The sequence below is a fragment of the Gavia stellata genome, chromosome 2, assembly GCF_030936135.1.
Source record: "Gavia stellata isolate bGavSte3 chromosome 2, bGavSte3.hap2, whole genome shotgun sequence".
NCBI lineage: Eukaryota > Metazoa > Chordata > Aves > Gaviiformes > Gaviidae > Gavia > Gavia stellata.
This window is the reverse complement of record NC_082595.1, coordinates 92,208,731-92,226,176: the sequence shown is the minus strand read 5'-3', so window position 1 is coordinate 92,226,176 and position 17,446 is coordinate 92,208,731. Positions and strand designations below refer to the sequence as shown.

The window sequence follows — 17,446 nt, the reverse complement described above, 5'->3', positions numbered from 1 at the left end:
GGGTTGAACTGGCACAAGACCCTGGTGGTGATTGTGTAGGGTTGGGCGAAGGGACATACTATGCTGTGTCTGATGAGGCAATTCTGGGAGCACTCTGCAGTCCCAGTCCACATAAGACTAGGTACATGGTGTTTTTATTATCCCCTCTAGGAAGCCTGAATTACAGGTCTCTGTCTATCCCTTCTGACTTTGATGTGGTTGCCGTGGAAAATGTTGAGGTTCTTCCAGTTAAGGACCCTGAGCCCTGTGCAGCCTGCGGGGACCAGATAGCTAAAGCCTGCACAGTACTACCTCCATCCACACAAAAGTTAGCTGCCCCTGGCACAATTAAGTGCTGGTGGCACTTTGCATTTCCACCAGGACTGCAAAGCCAATACCACAGAAAAAATCTCCATGTCATTTGGAATTCAAATTATATACAGACCAAAGAAGAATAAGCAAAACTCACCCAACAAAACTGAAGAAGCAAACTTAAAAATGTAGAGGTAGCAGGGAATAAATTGTTTAAAGCCCGTTTAAGTATCATGTTTTCTTATGTTCTGGGAAATATGCTCACATAACTGTAAAATCTTCATTGCTTCTACATATTCCACAAATGATTCAACAGCATGAATAAACTCACCGGTCACCATCCCTTAGTGCTTTCATCTGCTTTCCAATTATACATGCAAACAGGGGACCAGTTCTAGCACCTGGAAGAAAGTCTTCTACCAGACCACCAAGCCAAACATCAATATTGCTAGGATTATGGTACAATTCCATGATTTTTTCAGTGACATTGTGATTGGTTATTACTGTACTCAGGTCAGTTTGAGTTTCCAGTTTTGGTAAGCCACAGAATTCTCGCCAGTCATTATAACCTGTAAATATTATGTTAAAAGGAAGATTAGACGGCTGTTAAGCATGATATATGAAATTAATAAATTTATAAGCACTGGATTCTGACAACGTTAATCATAGTCATAGACAAGTATGTCTATAAATAGGCCTATTATTATTGGTTAAATTGATTGGGGAAATGATGGCAGGATCTGAAACTACAGGCTATGCAGTTGCTACGTCATCTTCATGAAGGAAAACAAAGGTTTAAAACAATTCTTCTATATTTAAGCAATGGAGACATGACAATAGGAGCATGCACTGTGTCTTGAGATTTCCAGACTAGGAATACAGGATTTTGGTGAAGAGTGGGCAAGAAGTAACCTGAATGAAGTTAGCAACTAAAGCACTTTACTAAGCAGAGTGTCCTAGGGCACATGTCCAGCTCTCTGTAAAATATATTTCTTTTACATTCTTTTACATCCTTGAAATTAACCTTACCCCCACCCCCATCTCCCAACAAAACTTTGATTTCTCATCTGGGAGATCAAACTTCTGTTTCTACCCTTGTGTAGCTGAGAGCTTTAAAATCCAGGCTAGAGTCAGACTTCATTTCTACTGTCCAGGGCCAACGACTTGTGTATGCCTAGCTGAGAAGTCACACAGGTGAGGTGGAGAGGGTTGTCACACAGCTACATAACGCCCTTTGACAATCAGATTGTCCTACATCATGGGTGGGACATCGGGCTCAGAGCATAGAGAAGGGCAGCCAGGTTTGCTCCTTGTTCATGCAGGCAAGCAGACTGATCAGGCAGGGGGTCAGGACACAGTTTTAGAAACGAAAAAGAAAGAGGCCCTGTCTGCCATGCTGAGGGTTGCTGTCTCTGCTCTCAGAAGCTGTGGCATGCTTGTAAGAGGTTTTTACACAGGACTGGGAACCTACTGTATATTTTAACAGCTGATGCAATCAAATTGAACTAAGCTCCAGCAGTCTTCCTCTAAGCCTCTAAGCCCATGGCCTGATGGGCTAAAGCTCCTCGACTGTTAGTTCAATCTTACCCTGGGCTGACTGGAGTAAGAAATATAGTGCAAAAAACAGGCACAAACGTGTAATATTTCTCAAAATGAGGTGTACAGCTAAATAAGCCATCTACACCACTCCTGGAGACATCTCAACACCTTCTATGGTCAGTAGAGCCAGTGAGGTTGTGCCTAAGTCGACCCGTCCCACAGGCTGGGGGCAGCCTGCCGATGCTCCAGGCAGAAACCCCACTCCTCTAGAGCTGGTTTCGGCAAGAACAAGCTTCAGGTACCTACATCAAGCACACCCAGATCTGCTCACTAGTACTGTCCTTCCAGATTCCAGACTGAACAGGTTGTTTTAATTTCAAATGCTGGGGAATACTTTGTTTCCATCAAAGTTAAAAATATTAGCCACTTACATTTTGAAAGAGCTTAAGTTACTTTTCTGATTACTAAAGCTATTATTTAAAAGCTTACGATTACATCCCAAATATAAGCAGTTATAGTTCAGTTACCAGTTGGGAGAAACTTCAAGAAAAATCAATAGACCTGGGAGTCCATGATCACGGCCACGCTGTAAATTTAACGATGCTAAATCAAGTGAACCATTATTGGACAACACAAACAGTTTTTCTGTTAATTCCTCATTCAGTAGTTGATCTTTCACCTGCAGTTTTGCTGAATGGCCTAGAAGACCCCTCAGTAAAGGATCCAAGCCTCCTTTAAACACAAAAATAATATAACGTTACAGCTTATATATAAACCATTATAACTTTCTTAACAAATGTGAAAGCATGTATGCTTCTATGTTTTTTAAACATTGTCCACAGGCTTTTCCATTCAAACAGATGCAAAAATGGGCTGCAGGTTGAAATAGAAGTAATAGTGCTATGAAAAAGCTCCATCTGCTTCTTCAGGTGTAAGAAAATTTGCAAGCCTCATAATACATTCATCCACAATAAAAGACATGAAATATCTTCATCATCAATCATTAATCTATTGTCAATCTACCAGACTGGTTTAATCTGGAGAATAACATTTTGTCTGATTCAGAGAACTATTTAACTCAGAATAATTGTTCTAGTTCATGTTAATGTTCTGGAACCCATTTAACAATTTAAATCAGTGATGCAATTAAATAAATGTTTCTATTCCTAATTCAAGATAAGTAACTTTGAAAAACGTTAGAATGTTCTGGGAAAAAAACCCAAACAGTTTAAATAAAACCATACCTTCTTTAATGAGCCTCCAGGGACTAAAGAATACTTCATGCAAATGAAGATTTGGGAGTTCTGGATCATCTAAATACTGTGCATTCAGTCGTCTTACTACTGGTTGGATTGTTGCATGACCAAAACGAAAAGCAGCTGTTGAAAATATGTTAGAAATCGTAGGATTCATTGTGGGATCATAACCTGTATAAAGGCCAATATACAAATTAAAAGCATCTGGGCCAATGATTTTGGGAATGTAATCTCTTAAAGTAATAATCTGAAAGAAAAGAAAAAGAAACATTTATCATTCAGTGCTTTTATAGATGAATAGTAATGATTCCCACATGCTAAATGCCTTTTTCTTCACTCACCTATCCCCAAGCAGTTGGCATGTCTAAGAGCAGTATTAAGCTGGTAAACAATATCATTCTAATTTTGGCAGTAAGGAGTCAAATGACTGGAGAGAATCAGTGGCATGGCTCAGTGCAGTACAACAGCCAGGCCCATGTTAGCTCCTATCATAAATGCTAGATCAAAGCCTTCTGAGTAGAGATTACCACTGTTGCCCACTTCCAATCCATGGGGGTAATCCAGCTCACAGGAGGTGTGCTGAGATTTAAAGCCTTGATTGTGATGGTGTAAATTATAATGCCCTTAAAAATGGCAATGAAAGCGTGAATTACTATAAAATCTTTCAAGAATGGTTGTTGAAATGAACAGATTCTATTTTCAGACACATACTTGTGACACAAATCCTTTTTACTGAATATTTGAAATCACCAGGCTTTAAAATTCTGGTGCCCAGAGTCCCTTGGTAGACATTTTATGCTAAACTCAAGCCAATTTATAGACTCTTTAAAAACACACTTCAAAAATGAAAATGTTGATAAACATCTTCTGTCAAATGCTTTTATAATGTAGGAGCATTACAGTCACATGAAAAAAGCATATGAGTAATCATGACCAAAAAAAAAGGGGAAAACAATCTAATGTACCAAATAAAATGAAGTGCATTATAGGTTAAAGATTATGCTGAACTCAATAAAGCATAATGGGATGAATATGAAGCATAACAAACTAAATAAAATACCTTATAGAGTCAATATAGCGTGCAATAAAATATACAGACAAATGTACTTTGAGCTTGATATAGTGCATATGGAAAAGCTAGTTGGCATAAAATGACCTTATGAAAAACTTGTCTCTTTATTTTAGGCACGGCGCAGAGACAAGCAAACCCCTCCAGAATTTGCTCACTTTTCTCAGAAGGCAGAGGTAACAACCTCTTTACGTTTTCAGGTTAGATCACGCAGTGAACAAAATATTTGAAAGACATAGCTTAGAATTCCTTTTACAGCTCCTTTAATACAACATATGAAGAAAACAAAATAATTGCTAGAAATTAATACTGACACTGTCATTTGAGAAGTTAACCTGTTGTTACATTCACAAAGATTTTGCAAGACAACAGTTCTTTCTAATTTTAGATTTAGAGTTAGTTTCTACAAGCAAAGACTTTAAGTAGGTCTAGGTTAGCCATGGACACAAACATGCTGATATGACTGTCATTTTTCGGCTCATTGTAAATGAAATCCCAAGCTAAGCCGCTCAGAAAGGCCAGATACCCTGAAGGGAAGGACAATTCAGATTTTTCATTTGCTCCCGAGGTAAGACCTTCATTTCTTGTTTCCTTGGTGGGGGAAGAGGTGTTGCTGTTTCAAGACATGAAAATTAAAAGGCTAAGGTAAAAAGGGATCTTATGCCTGCCTTGAGCCAGGAAACGCATCTGTTTGATGGAAACTTCCAATGGCTAAATAAGGCTCCATCAAGTGGAGGTGATTTTTAGACAATACAGACAAAGAAGATGTTATTAATACAGCAGAAAACGATACTGCCAGAAAGAATCTGGACTCTGACAGAGAACCATATCTAAAGTACATCAGCATGTAGCATCCAGTCTTTGTGCAGTCTCTGAACATACCTTGCCTGAATTTGTCTGCGTGAAGTCAAGGAGAGGCTTGCTACAAGTTCTCATAACTGACACATATATAAGTTTTAAAGAAGGTGTAAACAGCTGACAAACATCAAAATTATTTTTGTTAAAATTTTTTCATGCACTCCCTGCTCTGAGAGAATGATTTGAAAGATTTATTTCCTTTCATATTTTGCATAAATAAGCATAATACTTTCTTTTGATACAGTGTTCCTTCAACAACCGAGATTCTGCTTTGGAAACAAAGGAATATACTTGTCTAAAAATACGTCAATAAAATGAGAGTCGGAAAAGGACTATATGGAAAAGAAATTGCAAACAAGTACAATGAACTGCTCTACCATTTATTACTTACTTTGGGTCTATTTATGAATAATAAGTTAACTTTCAGGTGTTTGCAGGAGCATAAGGGATTTATGTGGATAACAATGAGTCTGAACCTGCAAGGTACTGGTTGGTCTCAACTCATGACACTTATGAGACTAGCAGTAATCCAAGCTCATCTTAGGAGACATTCAGCACCTCATAGCATCAACTCCAAGCTCCATAGAAGTCTCATGAAGAAATTAATTTTAATCAATAATGTTAATATTTCTACTGTCTCATGGCAGTCATTGTTTCAATGGTATAATTCAGTGAAAAATGATGACAAATGGACACTGTCTTTTAAACAGAAGCCCATATGCTCAATATTTAACTGACTTTAGTAGTCTGTATGACCAGAGAGTAACAGAGGGATTGAGAGTATTCAAATGTTATTCATGTAGTCATATCAGAGAAAATAAAATTCTGATTTCCTAGCAATTCAGCTCCTGCACTTGGGAAAGATTGCAGAAATAATAGAGAACAACCAAATATAGCAATGATACTTAATTCATTAAAGTGTTTAGCACAGTTGTTTTTAAGTACTCACCGTAGATATTAAAGGATTTACAGGTGATGTTGAAGACCTAAAGTTTCCTGTAAAGGGTGATTCTATGATAGTTCAATTTTTAATAAATAATGAACACATTATTATAGTTCTGTTAAGAGTCTGAACTATATTCTTTATAAACATGTGTTATGACAGTATGCAACACATACTTTTCTATAATATCTATTATTTATTAATTTATCTTTTAGAATTTCATAGAGCTTAAGCTCTGAGATGAGTTATCCAACCATCTAATACCACAAACAAGTCTCATCCAAGTTAGCCCTGTTGAACCCAGTAATTGTAGTTAAGTTAAAGTATGTCAGCCTCCAAAGACACCCACTTCCAACCCACGCCTTGGATCATGGCAGAGAAGTGGGGTTGCAAGGTTTTCAGAGAACATAGCAGATGTAGAAGGAAGTTAAAAACCCACCTATATACACACTGAAAACTAAGGGCAGTTGTCAACTACAGTTGGGATCAACTGGCAATAACACCATTAATTCAGAGATGGTTCTCTGATTCTGTAATAAATCAAAGAGAATTTGATTCAGACTGATCTGCAAAACTCCTGCTGCGCTCTGATTAGTGCCGTATCACCCAGCTTTCACAATCCAAAGAGCACATCAAGGGAAATGGTCTGCAAACCATGTATGTACGAAATAGCAATGTTAAGACTGTAGCATTTGCATAATTGAGCATTTTTTCCTGTTTTGTCTACCCTTTTTGTTTAAAGGAAAACAAATTTAAACTATTTTCTTACAAATAGCTTAAAAAGAGGAATCCTAATTCTCCTTATTCTCTTTTCTCAGGTCAAAACAGGAATAAGCAAAACAAGCAGATAGTTTCATTTCAGTTAGTAAATGACAATTAAAAAACGTCTTTTTGCATAAAACACTAGGTAAATCAGGCTATGTGTTTTTACCACTGTATACTGCAGTGTTAATATTTCAGAGTTAAGCATGTGTTATTCCCTTAAAATACAAGGGGAGAGTTAACCACTGTTGTGTCTTATGTAAAACTACTGCTTATCAGTGAAACATGCTTACAATGCAACCAAATAAATGCGTTTTGTCCAGGATATCAATAGGCAATTGTTAAGTTTGGTAACTTTGTCAAGTTTCTATTATTAAACGTTTGTCACTAGAGATATTTATGCTGCCAAAAAAAAATCTAGGAGGAAAAGTATGGTCTAGAGAGAGATTTTTTTCATTCTTATTCTAGAAAGAAGGCAAGGCTTTTTGTTCAGTTCTCTATAATTACACACCCACAGGCAAAAATTGCACTTGAAAGTATTAATTCCAAAAAGAGAGAATTTTAGAAATGTGTAGCAACTGAAACTAGATTTTAGAGTGGAAATCTCAAGGTAACTTCAACTAGAGATGTCATTAGTGTGCTGGTTAGCATACCACATTAATAGAGATACTCCAATTATCTCTCTTGAATGAATGTCTCTGAACCAGCTAGATATAATTCAAATACATTTCTAATGAGCCATAGGCAAATCTCATTAGTCTGTGATACTGGTAGACATAATGAGTAGCCCAGATTCATGCAGCGTATTGCCTTGCCCAAAGTACTTTCTTTCAGACCATAATGTTACTGGACGTAAATCAGAAGTGTATGAACATACAGAGGCCTACTTTTGGATTTGCACTTTTCTTCTAACAAGTATTAACAACCATTCTGACTTGTCAGTGCCATTATTTCAATGCAAACAGCACATTTACAGTGGAGAAGCTGACGTGGTTAATGTAACCAAAATATATATTAAAAAAAGCCAAACTTTTCAAAAGGACTGACTAAATACAATTCAATAAAGTACGTTACTTTTCTGAAGTTATCTAGCTTTAAGTGCAAATAACAACATGCCAGAGAATGCGGGTGGTTTCTTAAAGGAAACGTTCTTCACATTCTGCTGACTAAAAGTTGTGGCAGAAGAAAGGAGAAGTGTTTTACCAGAATAGTGAAATTTTCCTCCCTCTTTACCCAATTCATCTTCAAAAAAGTCTCTTTTTGGTACTAAAAAAAAATCTGTTTGTAAGAATCGGAAAGTGTATGAAAGTCCCCCAGCCTTCAGGTTATTCTGGTCCTGATGTTGCTCATCCAGTATTATGGATTATAACAGTCAGGCTGAATCACTGTGTCTTAAGCTGTCTGATTAAAGGCGAATCTCCACAAACGCAAAGGCTCTGACGAGGCTCGAAGGAGCAACATCAGGCAGAGTAACCTGAGTAACCAAACCATTGAAAATGGACTCACAGGACCGTCTGTTCTCCAAGGCCACCAGAGAGGGTGGCCAGACTCCGAGCCCAGGTGTGAAACCCACCAAGATGAGCCAATGAAAGAAACTGTCCCCTGACGTCGTGCAAGCTAAAGGGGCCGTTGCCTGCAGGGGTAGGAGTCGTTGTGAGGTGCAGGGAGGAGAGGACTTGGGGACGCTGTGTAAGAACCTGGTTTGCAATGTTTTAAGGGGACTGTGGGAATGCGTGAAACACTGCAGGATACTCAGGGAAAGGACTAAAGGTGGGGAAGGGGAGGGGTCAGGGTGGACTCAGTCAAGGTGGACTGGAAGAAGCATGGGGAAATAGAGGGAAAAGGGGCTGAAAGGGGCTGCCTGCATGTGAAGAGTTAGCTGATCAGTGTGCTCGTCTGACTGAGCCCTGTGCTTCACCTCTGCAGCTTAAGCTATATTTTTCTGGAATCCTATTTCTCACTACCCCCTTTGTGGCTGTACTCTCGACTCTGAGTGTGCGTGTGTGATCACTAACGAGTTTCCAGCCAGACCAGAGATGATGAGCAGCATAAGAAACTTGAGGACCTGCGAAGAGAGTGAGTGGGACCGTGAGCCTCAGGGGCTTGTGGGACCAGCTCTGGGGCCAGCCGCTGTGCAGGCTGTCCAGGAGAGCCTCACGTTGCCTGTGTGCGTGCATCACTAATGGGCTTCAATCCCGAGCAGCCACAGAGAACAGGGGTTGGGACATCTGTGCTGTTCACATTTGTGTGAGCGCCAGCAAAAGTGCTGCTTTTGGTGTGTGCTGGTTGGTGTGGCTTGCTCTGCGTGTGTGCACCCACTCGCATGCCTACCGGGCGTAAGCGCTTGGCCTTGTACTGGCTAGACCTGAGGGCAGGGAGCCTCAACACCCTCCCATCTATCAGGCTAGCACTGGAGGAATCCATCTGGGTCCAGATGCCATCCAGAGTTGAATGCCTCTAACACTATGAGCAAGCAGATTATATTCTGTGCAAGGGAAATCCTGTTGAATGTTTTCATTTTGTTTCATTTATGATAGGGTCATGTGAAGGTCTGCAGGATCAGAAGCTGTCCACACAGAATACCAGAACTGTGAGGAAACAAAGAAGTTAAAGCCTGCGTAGCTACTTCGGGGATGCGGGCAGCGGGGAGAAAAAGGTGAAATACTGTGTAGAAATAGATTTTGCTATTCCCAGGTCTAATATAAACTTTCTTAGGGATTTTTTTCTTCTGTGTTTTCCCATATTTATTTCTCCTGCTATCTTCTATCAAAAGTAGCCCTTGAATTTTATGCATTAGTGCCTCATTGAGAACTTCATGGCCATTTTTACACAGGGAAGTTATTAATTTATATAATTCCTATGAGAAAGTAAGCATTTTGAACTTTGTGTAAATAGAGATATTACTTTTTGATTGTTTCCTTTATCAAAAAAAACTACAAAGAAATGCATCTGAAAAGGCCTCTTCAATAGATAAAATAAACACTGGAGAAACCTGCAGAAAGATGAAGCAGAGTAGAAACTGTCATGAAAATTGGAGCACTGAGGGATCTGGATAAACTAAGGACAAGGACATTGCATTCAGGAAAGTGGAAAACAGAACAAACTTTAAACATGCCAAATTTGAAGCACAGAAATAGGTGGAAAAGACAAGGTAATGTCATCTCCAGAGCCACTCACAGAAATAAGTTTGAAGTTTTGTGATCGATTCTGTTCTAAAAGATATTCACTGCAATGTGTAAATAAGCAAATCAGCAGCCAACCTGATGCAGAGCACCAACAATTTTTCGTGCTTCTTGGTAGACTGTCTCAGCGGTCCAGTGGCCGTTGATGTTTTTGAGGGCTCTGGCCAGGCGGTTGTGCTCTCTCAGCCATAGCGTGTGCATAGCTGCCAGAGATGTGACCTCGCTGGAGCGGCTGTCGCCGGCCATAAAGCATTCAATCCTCTCACCTTCACTCGCATTTGAGTCCTGTGCACAAGGTGATGGGATCCTGTCTGTAAAAGGCAGGTATTCCCGAAGGTTATCATAATATTTAACATTTACTCTAAGAAGGCCTTCTTTGCTTGTTGAATTCCTCAGTTTGTTTTCAACGGCAGGGGTACTGCCATAGACGGTAGAAGCATCAAGGAAAGAAGTTAAGCCATTGATCTGTTGTCTTGGATTTAGGGCTGAGAGATTGCCAAAGAGAATACCATGATCACCAGTGCCACACACAGGAGATGAGCGGTAGAAGGGCAGGCAATCCATCCCTGCAGTTAATGTATCATTGGTGGCCACCTGCATGAAAAAAAAGCGATGTATTTTCTGAGCTGAAGGTAACAGCTGCAAATGTTGAATTAAGGCTTGTGTAAATATTTCCTTCTTCCATCTCAGTTTTCAGTTGTTCAGATCTCATCTACTGGAGTGACATATTCTAAACCTGTAGAGATTGTTTTGCTTTAGATTTAAGCAAAAAGATGATTTAACCCTTTTTAAGCAAAGACAGAAATAAAACCCGAAACGTTTACTCTGTCCTAAGAGCAAGCTACTGTTGTAACCCCTTTGGCATAGATCTACACCTAAATTAGCCTGGCTTCACAACCAAAATTCATCACAAAATGTATCACAGTGAAGATGTGAACATCTGGTCAAATTATGTTCTACTGAACACCAAGTGAAACAGCAGGTTTACGTGTATACATAAAAACTTAATGAAGAGTGTCAATGTCTGCAGCAGCACACTGTAAAAGCTTTGTTTCGATATCTAATTTTAATCCAGTTTCCTAGCTAAAAAAGGCATACATAATTATTCACTCTGCTTTGTGCCCATCCCCCACAATCCTTCCCCCATATTATTTTACAGTGACAGCTGTCTTACAAGTATTAAATTCTCACTGCCTTCATAAAAGCAAAAGCTGAACATAGCTTTTGCCAAATGAAAGACTTCCCAGTCCTTTATGGGTTTGACCCACACACAGCCAAGAGGCTGAGGTCAAATGGTGATCCAGCATTTGTGTGGACGCTGGATAGTCAGCATCCATATAGTCTGAACCAACCCGTCACAGAGTCAGCTACTCCAGATGTAGGTAAAGGGCACGGAAGAAACATGTGGGAATTACCAAATTGGATCTTGGAGTATAGGTAAGGGTCTTAGGGGAAAATACAGCCCAAACCAGGCAGCTGGAATTTTTGCCACAGGAAAGCACTGAAATAGTGTGTGAATAACTTAACAGATGTGGGGAGGGCAGTGGAGATGTTGGAGGAGGATAGAAAGGAAGAGGGAGAAAGGTTTTATTCGCATTGTATGATATCCAAAAGGAAAGCTCAGAACATCCATTCCATTTCAAAGAATAGGGTTCATCACTAAATCAAAAACTGCCAGGTTTCAAAATAACTAAAATCTACCTTTGTTGTCTAACGCACATTTGGCTTTATGAACTCTGTTTTTCTGAAAAACACATTATTTCCAAATTCTAACAGCACTAGATTGTGCACCATCAACTAGCCATAAAACCATGTCAGTTCCAAGAGTTTAACAAAGATTAACCTCCATTAAAAATGTTATAAAAATCATGGAGTCTGCGTTTCAGGGAATATAATGCTGGGGTTTTCTTATCAATTGATCAACATGAAATAGGAACAGATAACTGCTGCTGAAATGTCCCAGAAAAAAAATAATTGTCAAATATTTGACTAAGAGAAAATAAATGTTTTGTACAGACACCTGAGTTAACGATTTTTATTTGTATTTTATCTCCTTGCTTTTCATTTTTGAAAACTCTTTGGCAGAAGACAATGAATACTGCAGGTGTTATAGAAAATGTTGTAATTTCTTCTTCATCATTCTAATAATACAGAGACCAGTCTGTGAAGATTAAATAGTCATTAAATTGGGGGTAAAAGTAACAAGGCAACTTTGGAAAGGAATTCAAGAGCTTCGTATAATAACATCGTTACCTCATTTATTATATCAAGTAAAATTTTCTTACTACTGAGAACTCATGGCAGTAGGAATTGATATCAATAAAGCATTTACGTTAAGAAAGGGTTTCATTTGGTTTTCAAGTTTTGTTTGGTAAAGAAATGCTATCAATATTTCTTTACTAGTTAGATTTTCACAAATCAAAGTACATTATTTTTGAAGGAAGTATGCAATTTCCTTTCCTTTTTCTTTCTTTCACTGATTGCTGAAATCAGTAATTTCTCTGCCTTGGATTTTCTATTTAGTATTTGTCTCTACTATTAAGTCTCTGTCTATAAGTGTGGCTTCTTTTTCCCCTCAGATGGTAATGTAGCAAGAAGCTCATCTCATGCTACAAATACCTGCCACAGCATTGTATGTGTTTGAGTGCCTCCTGCTTCTAGTTATCAGGAAAGTCTGGAAGAATTCAGGTATCACTGGAAAAAAAAGTTGTTAAACAGCAAGGCTCACAACAAAACATATCAACAGTGAATGAAGTTCATACTGAATAATCTTTAGTTAACTGCCTCTGCACTTTCAGATCAAACTGTTCTGTGCTCCAGTGGAGAAAAACAGCAGTAATGAACATTAAGGAGCTGGCAGAACTGCATAATGTAGTCCTTTCCCTTTTCATGGGATAACCAGTGTGCAGCCAGCAGCTGAATGTGCAAATGAGAGGTTCCTTACGTTATTCAAATGACATCAAAAAGAATATGAGAAAAAAAGAAGACTCTCTTCTGCTGAAATGGGTACAGAATCACCTTTTTCTCCAAAACTAATGAAGAATTTCCATATAAATTTTTTCTCTGCCTTGTAGAATTCTAGAGGAAAAAACCTCACAACAAAACCCTCTCTAGCCACAACAGTTATCCTAGTATAGCTGTACATTTATTTAAACTTTTATTATATATGCATGGTCAAACCTGTTTGTGGTGAAATTCCTTTATGTGTAGGAAAATGAAAGGCACTAATTGTTTCAGTGTACTACAATGTCTAAACTGTTATTTCAGTTAAAGAAAAGTCTTTCTTATTGTGAATTTGTTCTGTGGGAAATGACCTTGTAAAAGGATTTTTGCTGTAGACTGAAAAGAAAACCTAGTTTATGGTTTATGAAAGTTTGCCAATAAGGAAAACATAGATGTTTATTTGTGGACATGAAACTCAGAGGAGAGTACTGACCCCATCCGACAGCGAGCTGCTACCTCTGAAACACAAAAGAAAAAGGCAGGGGCTCACTTTGCTGGCTGTTGAGTGCACCCAGACTGATCCATTTGTAGCTGAGCCAGTAACCTGTCATGGTACGTGTCGCCTTTTGCAAGTCACCTCACTTTTCTGGGGCTCTGTTTCTTTTCCACCTTTTTCTATCTGAACTAACTGTCTGAAAGCTTTTCAGGCTTGTGTCTGACTATGTGTATGTGCCACATCTAACTTATTGTCAGCAATGTAATTAATACTGAATAAAGTCAGTAGTTGTCCTATGAAAGTCTTTCTAATGCCTCATTATGTCTCAGCCTTAACCTGAAATAATCATCTGAGGAATGACAGGTTATCTCCACAACCCTGTTCCATGTGTCAGGCTGCTGTAAAAGAAGTATATACTAAAGCTAGTGATTTTTTTCTTTCTTTTTTTTTTCCCCCACATTATGGGATTCTGAAGAGAGACAGAAAAAGGATGTTCAGGCTCTATCAGAAGCTACAGACTTAATGTGAGAATCACTGGGTGAAATTCTATAGCCTTTGTTATGAAAATGTCCAGAATAGAAAATCATAATGATTCCTGCTAACCTATGAATCATTTACCTACACTTGTTATTAATATTAATGCACCACCGCAGCTTTCAATCCTTCATTGAATTGCACTGACTCAGAACATTTTCCAGAGAGCTTGCCTCAGCTGCACCGTCAGGAGCTCCCTTTCCCCAGTGAAACCCCCAGAGAGGGTGCATACTCTAAGCACGGTTGTTCTTTTCCATGGGTGGATTCTCCCTTGGGTGCCGTTGTTCTAGGAACACAGCAAGAGTGCAAACTGCAGCCTCTATGTTTACATTGTTGGATAATATGCTATTGATTTCACTGTCTTTGGAAAGCAGCCACAGTTTCTTCATACACGAAATGAATGTATAAAACTAACTGTAGTTCCAAATATTTAATAGATGGAGATTATGTTTCAGGAAGAAAATCATTTCTAGGGGGAAACAGCATTTTGTTTCAGTGTTCGAGAAATAGTTCCTCTGGTCACACTAATAACTACAAGCCCCCTCCTTTATTTTTTTTTTAATATAGTGCCTATTCTTTGCCTTTGACAAAAACAGTCACATAATACTAGACATAGTATAGCAAAAGAACAACCATCTTCATATCTTTATATCCCTCTTTAAACTGTGAATAACAGAACAATAACAAAATGGAGGTGAAAGATTCATGGGACCGTGATCAAGTAATGAATCCACAAGTTGGGCAACTTACCTAATACTTACAGGATTGTGTCTGAATTTCTTTGTATGTCCCTCCCATGGCCATTCTGAGTATCAGACACTAGCTCCCAAAGGTAGCCATGGGCATGCCTTGACCCTGTTCCCCCCTAGGCCATACTGCTGAGCAGGAGCAGCTCCTAGGCTACCTTCAGTGCTAGATTTAGTACAAGTAATATGCTTTCAAGAGCATCCTTGAAACATGCTCTGTGCTGAATTTCTTCACAGCTCCAAGATAGAAATCCAAAGTATGTCCCTTGTTTAGAGGACTGAAGGATGCACTGGTGGGTATATGCCATGGCAATCTGTGCAGCTTCTTTCTCTCTGCACTGTAATGCCGCTGCCACATGAATAATGTTAGCCTTGACATCCTTTTTAGAAGGTCCCTTAAATTGTCTTCTTTTTAGGCAGATGGAATTTCTAGGCTTGAACTAGTCAGGGTTCAGTGATTAGACTTCTATGATCCCTGTGATCCACATTTGATTCAAGTTATGGGCAACAGTATGAGTCTGTTCTCAATTTAAAAATCTATTTAGCAATAAAAAATGTGGTGGTTTTGCACTTAAAGATCAATACTAATCGGACTGCTTCAAACAATATGTCGTAAAGAAAAACCATAAGCTTTAGAAGACTTTTGAAGTTTTATGTCTGCAGCAAATTGACTTTTTAAAAATGGGAGTCAACACACAGCCAGCTTGTGTCGTGTGGTGGAGACACACTCCACCTCCTTCACACATTATGTGAAGCACTGATGGTCAAGGACTGGACTTCTGCCTTAGCCTCTCCTGATAGGACTTTGGGAATGGGAATGTTTCTAAGGCTATTATTTAACAGCATAAACAGAGTAAGTAATTTCTTGCACCAGACAGAAATTTCAGATTTTTGTCAGAACTATGGAAGAATTGATGTAATTAGGGCTGTTGTGGCCAAACCAGGTTACCCAGACACTCAAACATGTGATACTTCAAATGTGTCCTGAGAATGGGATTCTTTAAGAAGATCTGTCCTCTTACTGAATGCTCTCAAGCTATGCTTGCACACTTTTGAAAGTCCGTATCTGCTGGGTGAGAGAGAAATTTACCTGCCTGTGGTAAAACTGCAGGCAGTCATTAATTTCACTTAGCCTTCCCTGTGTTTTAGATTCTCTCACCAAATGGAAGATGAGCCACATATCCACACAAGACCTGATTCCCATTACAGTTAGCAGAATATTTTCCTTTATGTTTAATGGAAGTGGAATGAGGCATTTAAGGCAAGAGGAGACTGTGGCATACCTATCAATTACAGTTTGCTAGGGAAAGAGATTTCTCTTCTGATGGAACTTATTCACTGCACTGTCTTCAGTGCATAGCGAAGCTGGTCAGTAATCAAGTTCCAACCCTAAGCAAAGTAATTTAGGTTGCTCTGGATAGATGTGGGGGCATCAGTCCAAGGGCTGAAATGGGCATGGGGCTCCCCTAAAGCATGAGATGGACAGGCTGCGCTTTAAGAAACAAAAAAGTGGTTTGAGTTTGCTACTTAATTTTTTGAGTGAAAGAATCACTATACTTTTAAATTAATCAGACAAGAATACAAGATCCTATATTTATACCAATTTAAGTTTCTTCTTACCCTCTAACAAGCTTTGAATCCACGTTTTCTGTCTACTCAAAGCAAAGAGGTGATATAAGTTTCAGCAGCTCCCTGAAGATCATTTTACATATACCTTGAAAAGATAGCTCTCTTCAACAGTTTGCATTAGCTGCTGAAAATATCTTTGCTTTCGCTGAGTGAAGTTAAGATCCTTTCACTTTATCTAGCTGGCAATTTAAAACCAGAATTATTTATGACTACTTCCCTATTTTCCCCAATGGAACACAAAACCTTGAAGCATGAGAACAATAACATTGAGGGGGAATAGTAAGGTTTCCCTGCAACATAAACCTGAGAAGTAGAAAAATTTGATATTTGTACTAAGTACCTTAGCTATAGTTTGTTATCTCTACAAAATAATTTAAATATCCACCTGTTTCATTTAATAGTTGCATTGGGTTTCAATTTTTCTGTCACTGTCTGCTCTAATATTGCTGGATGATCTATCAATTTGCTTTAAGATTATTTCAGTGCATGCGTATCACTAATGTGCTTTACTTTATTCACCTGTTTAAAGCCTGGAGTTTCTCTGGAAGAAATAAATTTAGAATCTTACCTTTATTGGAAAACATGGATTTTGTTTTTCACATGTCATCTCGCACTCCATTCCAGTTAGGAAGGTGGTTCTGCTTGTGCTCTGGGGTGTGAATGCAATGTCATGGTCTATATATTGTCCCCACACCATAATAATATCAGAGTACAGGTTGTCTTCAGTAACAGCTTCATTAGACACGTGAATAATTTTTCTTGTCACTTCACGAACCTGGGAAGAGAACTAATTTACCTTGAGTGCCAAGTAGTATTTACTTCTCACAAAATGATAAAACAGTAAAAAGCAGGGGGAACAGTGATAAAAGCTATCTTTTTTTTTTCCCTTAGAATACTTTATGTTGTAGAGTATTTTCAATGGTTTGCTTAAAAACAAAACCAAAAAAAACCCAACAACAAAATCTCAACCTCTGACAGACTCTTATTTCTGTTCAGAAGCTGAGATATCAGTGCCATAAGCAGATTCAAAGATGTTTCAGCTGAGTTTTTATATATATTTGCCAAATGAGCAGTGTATCTTTGATCTGTTCCTTTCCAGAGGATTTTGAAAGCCACACGTTTCTTCTAGACTGTATAAAAGTTTTTCTTTCTATTTATTCTCTTTTTTGCTCCTTTAACAAATGGATTGTGTTTGCTG

At 38.6% G+C, this 17,446-nt stretch overlaps 1 protein-coding gene across 1 annotated transcript in view; it reads right to left on the bottom strand.

The window, feature by feature from the left end:
* The window catches only part of TPO (thyroid peroxidase), a 42,131-nt gene that overhangs the window by 7,270 nt on the left and 17,415 nt on the right, over nucleotides 1-17,446 (bottom strand). Inside the window, exons 6-10 of the mRNA XM_009817747.2 lie at nucleotides 16,817-17,023; nucleotides 9,979-10,494; nucleotides 3,075-3,333; nucleotides 2,392-2,562; nucleotides 623-860 (exon numbers count right to left, since the gene is read on the bottom strand). Of these exons, the coding sequence (XP_009816049.2) occupies nucleotides 623-860; nucleotides 2,392-2,562; nucleotides 3,075-3,333; nucleotides 9,979-10,494; nucleotides 16,817-17,023 (1,391 nt within the window). The remainder of the gene's footprint in view (nucleotides 1-622; nucleotides 861-2,391; nucleotides 2,563-3,074; nucleotides 3,334-9,978; nucleotides 10,495-16,816; nucleotides 17,024-17,446) is intronic.